We start from the raw sequence: 10,561 nt of genomic DNA, 5'->3' as shown, positions 1-10,561 counted from the left end.
CCCCCCTCGAAACACACACTCACACACACACACACACACACACACGTAACGATGTATATATTTATGTATAACTATTAATATTATAATATTATTTATATATTTAAATATATATATATATATATATGTATATGCAAAACAAGTACACACGTATCTGAACAATACTCACACACACACACATACACACTCACTCGTTCACCGGCGGATTTTTTTTTTTTAAATTTTCTATTTCGTCCGACTGATTTTCGTTAAAAATCGCGCGGTTTCTCTGTCGCACGCGTCGTATAAATTTATTTATTTTTTTTCCAACCGTTAGTTCGCGTGCTTGTTTTCTCTCTCGCCGTTCGCGCACGCCACTGCTATTCGGTATTTGTAAATCTCATCGAGCCGTATCGGCTTTCGCGTTTTTATTCCACTTAATCTTTCGCCAATTTTTCCCCGGGTCACGTATCCGTCTTCCCGGACCCGCTGCTGCTGGTGCTGCTGCTGCCGCCGCTGCTGCTACTCCGCCGCGTGCGTGCGACAGAGGGCAAAAAAAAAAAAAAAATTTGACGCACGACGGACTGAACGGCGCTGACCCGCCGACTGCGACGGACACGCGACATGGCTCTGCTCAGCGACCACTGCGGCAGACAGCAGGTAAGCCCGACGCCACCGCCGCCGCCGTCGCGTTCCCCACGCGGTCACATTACATAATATCATGATGATGCACGTACGGGTCAGGGTCCGGCCGCGGCACGTCCGTCGGTTCAGGTGCTCGAGATCGGACCGCACCGACAACGATCCGATACCTATTACTCTGTCGCGCGGTATTACTCTTTTTCTGCAGCGCCCCGTCCACCGCCGCCGCCCGGCCGCGGTCCTCAAACGTCGTGTCGTCCTGTAATCACCGAAACCTCGCACCTACCTCCGTCAACCCTCCCAGCCTACTTCTTCCCCTCACTCGACGGATTGCCTACCCTCGCCGCCGCCGTGTTGTCCCCGCACAGTTGGTGGTACGCCGATGCACGCGTATTCCTATACGCATTGTACGCGTACGAACGACGAGCTCGAGAACGCAACGCTTGTTCAAGTGCACCTAACCGTCGTGTTAGCCAGACGGCGGTACACGCACGGCACGGGGAAACGATCGTTTCCAATCGGAATACCGTTCAACTTTCGTCCGTTTGTTAATTGTGGCCGACCGATTCGATCCGGTCTCCTAGAGGGCCTGAACGCGGTACCGCGAACACCGAACAGGCGTACCGGTCCCGTATACGTTTGCGGTGCGCGGACGATTAGCGCAATGAATGTCGGGACGGTGAAAACACCGTTCATCAACGTTTCGGCGTTTACATTCGTGTTGCTTACCATCAGCGCGACAGTGCTGTTCGAAAAAATTTTCGTTCCCAACGCTTGGCGGCCATCTGGGTTAATGTAGCGGATCGACCTACAAAAGTTTTCCTAGGGCGGTTACTGTGTCCTGTAGTAATGACCTGTTACGATGTTGCTAGAAAGAACGAAAGTAGTCATGTATCGTTTATCTAGTTGAAATTCGAGTAACATTCTCTGGCGGAAAAGTGCAAGCTCGACTCGTTGAATGGTTAGAACAATGTCACTGTTGGAATATTTTGGTTTACTCGTGTATTTGTACATAACTATTATTTTTTTTTTTTTTATACATAAAAATGTGTACGCCACAGTCCATATTATCATCAGAGGAACACGCGAGGGGTTCAGGGGTCGTAATTTCCTCTCCTGGGACAATATTTACAATTTTTATAGATTTGAAATCAAACTGGTTTTTAATTTACTGCTTAAGCAGTAAATATTAAGGGTATATATATTCTATAATACAGTTACACGACAATAATTATTTAAGTGTGCGTCATTGATTATCATAGTAGACATAACAAGTGTTGTCTACTTGTTATGATTTTATATGCAAGTAAAATACTTGTTCAAAAAAAGACACCTTCTAAATATTGTTACATAAGAATCAACGTTTGAAATGATAGAATAAATTAGCAATACATTAGATGTGGGTGGACCATATTGTACGTATTTTTATGATTTTATTGCTTTATTTCGTTTGTTACGTAAGTGGATAAGAAAATAACTGTACATAATATAGCGTTACAAATTTAAAATTCAACTTTAACTGAGTAATTACCGGCAATCGATACATCGAAATCGAATTTCGATTAGGATAATTTACTAGAATTTGGCGAAACATCTTTTCATATTCTGTTAAAAACTCAAATGCTATTATTATGTTTTATGTGTATTGCGTTGAAGTAATAAGATGTCAATTAAATAATTTATTTAATTTAGATTTTAAATGCTTAAGCTTTTTTTTCCAGTGTCGAGTATCTTTTTTTATTCCACTGTAAAAATTTTAATGATGTCGGGCAGACCCTTGGCGACAAAGTTAGTCAACTGGGTTATGATTAATCGTTTAGAGTTTGCATCGAAAGAAGAAACTGATGATGCCCCCTGACCTCTGGTCATTTTATCCTCCAACGCTATATTTGCTTATGTATCAGAAGACGTTGACTTGATTCGCGTAATTTCGATATTAAAAAATGGACATGTGAATGTTTTAATGAAATAAATGTGTCGCGGCAAAGGTATATATCATATAATTTTCGGGGTTAATTGGAATTTTCGAGACTTTCATAAATTGTCCAACAATACAGCTTTTGAGTTTTGCATAGAGTTAGTTATTAACGACAAACTTATGCAATTAAATTGGCTTTTTATGGAACTCACACAAGTTCACGTGAAATACGGCCAACTTTCATGTAGGTTAAAATTCCCACCTCCATTTTTGAGATACATTATGTGTAGGTATAATCAATTGCGTACGTAACTTTTCTTTTTTGCACACTAACGATTTTTCTTTCACTAGCAAAGTAAATGAAACAAAAAAAGAATTACAATCGGTATTATACCATACCTACGTGTAAAATTGCCCGTGTTACTCGGTCATTTAATTCATTATACGTACCTATATAGAGATATATTGCCATGCAGATGGCAAAAACAATATTACTTTTGTTTACTTCTGCTGTGTTAATTTTTAGTTTGTATTTAATGTTTCATAAGTATTTTTCTATTTTGTATAAAATAAGAGAAAGTTCTTCAAATATATGTTAAGTAATTGTTCTAGTTGGAAAATAGTTATTATAACGAGAATTGTTGAGCTTGTAAGAAATTATCGCGATAAAATGTGTCCTAGTTTGAATTGTTCAATTTGTGTTGAATTCAGTACCGAAAATATTTTGTTTTGAAAATAAAAAAATAAACTAGTTTATTATAAATCACTTAACACTAATGTGTATATTTGATTTATTTGTGTTGTATGTTTTATACAATTTAAGAAAACGTGTATATTTTAGAATTTTTCAATTTAGTTACTTTAGGTAACATGAACATTAAAAAACCTATCATATTATACATTTTATTGACAATGTGGTATTTTTATTTATCTCAATTCCGACATCGGTACATCAATAATGTACACACTTTAGACAGTTAACGTCTGAAACATTTTTTTTAAGTGAAGCTTGTGTTCAATAGGTCTCGAAGTTCATAGACTAGTAATAAAAAAAAACCAATATACTTTCACATTTTAAAGTACTTCTAACACGTGAGGTGGAAATGTTTATGCCGACAGAATTTGGCCGAGAAAAAAATCTACCATTTCTCGACCAACATAGCTTGACGGTCAGACCTTTCGGAATACCCTAAAATTAAATTCTAAAGGTTGCCTCGGAAACGAAGTTTTTTGTTGTATCTTACTGAAAAAAACGAAATCTTTCAATGAAGGAATAAAATCAATGCTCAGAATTTTCTTTTTCGATTTCGTTTGGAAAATACATATTTATATTTAATCGGTTGTATCCGAAAACCGCACACTTTATCGATCATTGTATAACAAAATACTCTAAACTTATAGTGATTAAAACCGCGCACTATTTTTAGTGCTAACTGATATGATAAGATTATTATATATTATTATTATTATTATTATATTATAGGTACTCCAATAATCATGCTAACGTTGTAATACTTAGAATTTTAATTAAATTGTATTTAGTTTAGGAGCACATGTTTAAATGGTGGGAAAAATTTTTTATCGACGAAGATAATATGAAGTTCTTAAAAAATGTCGGTAATAGATTTCAACCAATTAAACTTTAAAAATTTTACACGCTTTACATTTTTAAATTTTTTTACATTTTAGAATACTCGTATATGCATTTTTTTTTGTTTGTTTAATTTATAATAAATTATAAATTATTAAGTATACCTAACCTAAGGTAAGTATAACCTTTTTGATGTCGAAATCAAAAGTGTGTGGTTTTTGGATACAACAATTTTAAAAATTGTACGTTCTTAACCTACCAAAAATGAGCCATTTTGTTCTATATTTTATCAAAAGTGTATGGTTTTAGAAGTCAGCGATTTAATCTTGGATACATTTTTTTGATAATATATATATATATATATATATATAATATAAATATATAATACATTTAATATGCCGAGTTGGTTAGTAGTAACTCTAAAAATTATTCTAAGGGAGGATGATTTGACAAGATAATCGATCTAAATATCTATGTAAATCATTATTATTTATGCTTCTTATGTTTCTCATAATGTCTCTCATATGTTTCTCAAAACACTAAATGAACTCTTGTTCTTTTACATAAAATTAATAATTTACTACAAAAGATAAAATTACTTATTATTAAATTCTTAATTCTTCAATAATTTATCAATTCATCTTAAACCCATAAGTTATCAGTAGTAAATAGGTAAATTTAATATATTTTTCATTAAAGATATCAAAGTTTTAGCTTCCTCAAATTTAATTGAAAACTTCTAAAATGTAACATAATTCATAAAAAAATAATTTCATCGATTAAAATGTCCTAATCATTTGATAATATTTAAGCTCCTAATATTTAAACAAATCAAAAAATATGAGTGGAATTAATTGTCGAACAGTTGAACACGAATGTTCCATTTTTAACTAGATGCAATATAAATAAAAAAGGTCTAGTCCCAGGGGAGAATCAAGACTCAACATTCTCATATTCCATGTTAATTTGTTTCTGTAGTTAGTAAATAGTTGTATAAATGAATATTATTTAACAGATTAAATAAACAATATGTATTTTCACTATTAATTTTAAAAAAAAAAAAAGAAAAAGTGTACAAAATATATAAAGTGATTCACTGTAAATTATTAGAAATAAAAATACAGATTGTTAATAACTCATTACTTTTATATTTGTTACGTATACAAAGATGTAAATCTAAGTACATCCAATGTAAATAAACACATTTAAATGTTCTGCATTTTTACGACCTTTTTTATATATAAATACTTTTACAAAACAATATATAATAGTATGTGTGCATATATATAATATTGTATTTATTGTCGTATTAAAGTTAATGATATTGATACATAATATAATTATAATTTATAAAATATTATATAATAATATAAAAATAATTATTTTGAGTTATATAAAAATACAATAAATTAAGCAATTCGAAATTACTGTTACAAGTGTTTTACGAATATTAATAGTCCAACTAACAGTGTCCTAAAAAAACTGTGTTCGTTACTATATAGTACAGTATAAAAATGTGCGCATTGACGTGGTGGGTGGCCTATTTATAAAATATAAAAGCCTAACTTAACGTGAAAACCCTATACTCACATACATATCCACGTGCACTATTTTGTGTAGTTATGTTTATACAGGGTGGTCTAATTAAGTAGTCCATGGTATGCTTAGTATTTTCAAATTAAGTTAAGAGGACCGTACAATCTAGTAAATTTAAACTTAATAAATTAATTTTTCTTGACTATTCAAAAGGAAATACTATTATAGTCGATAATATTATAATAAATACTATGTATTTATTTGTATTGAATTTGTAATATCCTTAAGCTTTTATTATCAAATTTCTGATGTAATATTTTACTCTTTAACATAGAAAATGCCATTTTTAGACTCCAGGTAGTATGTGGCAATACAGTTTTAAATAATTAATTCACATTTTAGTAAAGATAAAATATAAGTAAACTAAAATCAAACTCAATTACGTAATTTGATTTTTAATTGTATTACTTATTAACTAGAGATCGGAGTTATATTATTTTATATATTTTTTTTTGATTCTATGGAGTCGGGTAGGAATTCGAAATAATTAAAAATCATGAAACGTGTGAATTAATAGCAAAAGTCTGTTATTGCATATATGAGAATATTTTAAGGATAAAATAATATTTCGAATAATAAAGATTATTAGAGAGTATATCGATTTATTTTATATATTTTCGATATTTTGTACTACAGTGGCGTAAAAATAATAAAATATACCTATGTTCAGTAATAATGATATTGAATTTTGAAAAACGAAGCAAAAATTTTGAGTGGAAATAATGAAGTGTAAATTATATACATATTGTCTACGTCTAGGATAACTGATTTGCAACATGTGCCTAAACATGGATTTTTTTTTAGTATATATAAAAACATTTTAATTGACCATCGTACCAGGGAACATAGAACAAAATATTGTTGTCAACTGATTTCAAAAATGTTCTTAATTAAAAATACATCATTAATCTAATTTAATTTAAAAAAATAATGTTACCAAAGTTATAATTTTTTATTATATATCTATTTATATACATTTTTTTGTATTATGTACTATATTCTTTTGCATATTTTGTTATGATTCATTGAATTATTGGAAGAACATTTTAAAATTTTTAAGAAAATTTTAGTATCTTATTTTGGTTATATTAAGTTAATATTATTTCGACCTCTACTTATAACAATTCATTATCCGAGGTTTTTTCTATATTCTAGGTAAATTTATCTACACACAATGTATAAATAAAACTAGGAGATGATAAAACACCCCATTTTCTTGAATATGTTCCTGAAAGTGCCCACCATTGACGGTTAAAAATAATTTTGTCTTGTCTGGTATGCTGACATTAAAAAAGGTCAATTTATGGGTGTATTATCACTAATGTTAATGTTAAATGTTATAGTTTATACTAAAATGTAATTCAAGAAATCATTAAGTATATATGAAGGTAATGTCCTATGAAAATGTACGCATGGTCAATATAATTGTTTGTAGACATGCACAAGTCAAAGTCGACATGCAAACTGAAGTGATTTTGCAAATGTTATGTCAATATTTGAGTTTATATTTCAAAATATCCATATACAAATATTTTTTGTATATATCCTAAAAAATGATAACTTTTATAAATTTTTTTTATATGATTTTAGTTAAAAAATTTGATATGTTTTGATAAAATGATCGAAACACGTGTTATAGTTGTAGGTGTAAAAAAATTTAATTATTTTAATTCATTAAAATCGAATCATGTTAGTACATATTTTTTGCGGTGAAAATTGTAATACATTATCATCAGCTAAATGTATTATGATTAATTTTTTAACTAATGAAAAATACAAACATTGTACTTCTAAAGTGCAATTTCCTGTAATAAAGTAAAATAAAAGAGATAGCACATAAACATCATCAGCGATCGAAACGGTTCGATGTTTTTGATGTTGTGACAGCAACACTACATTTATTTTTTCTATAATCAAATGTTTGATATTATTCGATTAGAAAATAATACATTGGATGTATGAATTTGGTGTAGGCAGTCGTATTAGAATTCAAATACCATAAAAACCATTTCTAACGAAATTATAATACATTTTTTTAAATTTTGATAAATTGTTATCAAATATAATATAAAGCGCTTAAAAAAGTCGTGGAATTAATATTGACTATAAAATAAATTTCCAGTTTTGAGTAAAGTTTTATAATACTTAAACCTGTAAATATAAAAACTTCAAATTTATTTAAAATTTTTATTATCATTTGATAAATTTTTTTTTTAAATTTACTTGAAAATTTAAGCTACGCAATTCTGAGAATTACATCATAATAGAGCATCAGCTGTTAAAAATCAGTGTTAGTATTTGTGTAGTTAATATTTTTGTTACGTACAAATACTTATAATTTACAACGATAATAAAAATTTAAAAATCGTCTTATGGAGTACGAGCTTACATAATAATAAGTAGAATATTTTAATAAAATTTAATATTTAAATAATTTAAATTAATTACATTTCTGCTTTATTGTCAACATTCATCAAAAATACGTTGTGTAGGTATGTGATTATATTACACGTATGCACCACATTTGTTGAAATCATTATATAGTATTTTTAAGTAATTCCAGCGTTTATTAATTTCGGTTGTGTACGCCTACACTTATCGGTAAGCATCTATCGTACTTTGTACACAATTACAGTACCGAGGCGACATAATATGTAGGTACATTGTATGTATAAAATTGCCAAAAGTAAATAGAGGATTATTATTTTTTGTGGCGTTCGTGTTATAGTGAGAGGGAACATAAACTTTCAATCGTTATTTCACCAAATATTATATTACTCTATTGTTAAAATATATTAAATTATTATATATTTTTGGGGTGATACAGTTATGGTAATTAAAAATAGTTATGTTAATATACAAGATAGTTACCGAATAGTTTACTAATTTTGTTTGGTACTATTATAATATATTATAATATACATTTTTAGAAATTCTAAATTAGAATTTTCATCTCATTTTGTCCAGGGCTGGTATTATGCTGAACAATTTTATAATATTCATATGATGGAAAATGAGACATTTATTAGATTTATTCAAAAATGATGATAATATAAGAACTAATTAGCATTATATATCATACTATTATCATTATGTCATTACATCATACTACTCGTATTATATATCTATAATATTCATTTATATTTTTACATTTCTAGGATCAGTTATAACTGTAAACATTTAAATGTAACTAACATATGAAGATATATAATAGATATCACATATAGAGTGATTTATTTGAAATTAATTTAAAGAAAAATTCAAATTTCCTTTTTTAAATTTATCAAATTAATCAATTATACACTAAAAATGGATTTATCTTAACTTTTAATAAATTTTCATAGATAATGTATAGATGATTTTTATGAAAAATATTCTAAGATATGAAATAATTAATTATAATTCAGGTGAAATAAATTATATCAGTAGTTTTGTAGTTATAAATAAAAACAAATAATTAGTAGTTCTTAAATTTGGCCTATTTAAATATAGTAATTATTTAATGTGTTTGTCATTACATTATTATTAATTTTATTAGGATAACTATACAATGTATATGAAAATAATAATATAATTTTCATTTTGCATTATTTAGAATTACAAAAAATCCAAACAATATTTATAATAAATGTATGAATTTTTATAGGTCTGCTTTATAAAAGTTTTAAAATGTGACAATTATATAAAAATGGATACTATTAATCTGAATGAATATGATTTAAAAATCTTAAATTTATTAAAATGTAATAGTAATTTTTTCCTTACATTTTTTTTTCTTGACTGGTAAAAATATTTTTCTATCATTGAAAATTAACTCATGCTTTGTAAAATTAAAGTTTATTCTAGCTATGTTCATAAGATCAATTCATAGAGCCATTTAATTTTTATATTTAAAATGTACCTATAAATTTTAATGTTTAAATAGTTTTTGCATAATCAGTATATAATTAATGTTTTTACTACTTTACAAAATAACTTTTTACTATATATTTTGTAATTATAACTTTTAAAATTACTTTTTAAGATTGTTATCTTTGTTTTTTATAATTCATAAAATTCTATGAACTTCTATTTTTAACTTCAATAACACAATAAATACATTTTTAAGAGAACAAAAAATAAAATACCTAATTTTATTTTATGAAAATTTTAAATTTAATAATTCAATTAATTACATTTAAAATTTTTCTCAATGAACTTAAATGATTCTTATATTTTACATTCTAAGCGGGACAAAGCATGTATTAATGATGAGTGTTTTTTTTTTTTTTTTAGTCCATGATTTTGACCAGAATGAGTGTTCTACCATATAAAAAAAAATTAAGATAGGATATTGATTTTAAACGGTACTTTTAAGGGGCCGGTTTTTTAATTTTTCATTAATATTTTTAATTATTGCATAAAACTAACGTAAAGTTATAAAAATATGACAAAATGAATTGCATATCTAATTTTGATTAAATCAAATTTTTGATTTTATTGCAACTTAAAAAAATTAATAATCACAGAGACATGATCACTAAATTACTATATAATCATTTGCTATAAATGGCATAGTTTTCAAAAGACTTTATTTAATTTATTTATAGAAAATTGAAATTTTTGTGATATCTTAGCGTTTTTCAAAAATGTTGATAAAAATAATTTTGGTTTGCTTAGGTCATGAAAATGTATTGAAAATTTCCTTTCATATATATGTAAAGAATATATTATAATTCTTTAAATTGTATTTTACCGCGCTCTGCACGGTTAGTGTGGTTATAAGGTGATAAGTAATAACAATAATAATGATAAGCAATTTATGATAAAATAAATTAATTGTAATAAGGAAGATATGT

The 10,561-nt window shown here is 27.9% G+C and overlaps 1 protein-coding gene across 2 annotated transcripts in view; it reads left to right on the top strand.

The window, feature by feature from the left end:
• LOC112679497 (alpha-catulin) overlaps nucleotides 1-10,561 on the top strand; it is a 56,086-nt gene that overhangs the window by 6,811 nt on the left and 38,714 nt on the right. The window contains exon 1 of one of the 2 annotated variants that reach the window (XM_025549323.1): nucleotides 62-636. The exons of the other annotated variant lie outside the window; for it this stretch is intronic. Within the exon in view, the coding sequence (XP_025405108.1) occupies nucleotides 601-636 (36 nt within the window). The 5' untranslated portion in view covers nucleotides 62-600. Of the gene's footprint in view, nucleotides 1-61; nucleotides 637-10,561 lie in introns of those variants that run through there. 2 annotated transcript variants of the gene reach the window in all.

This window comes from Sipha flava, unplaced genomic scaffold (genome assembly GCF_003268045.1).
Source record: "Sipha flava isolate LNK unplaced genomic scaffold, YSA_version1 163_pilon_pilon, whole genome shotgun sequence".
In the NCBI taxonomy this organism is placed as follows: Eukaryota; Metazoa; Arthropoda; class Insecta; order Hemiptera; family Aphididae; genus Sipha; species Sipha flava.
This window is presented reverse-complemented; position numbering and strand designations above follow the sequence as displayed.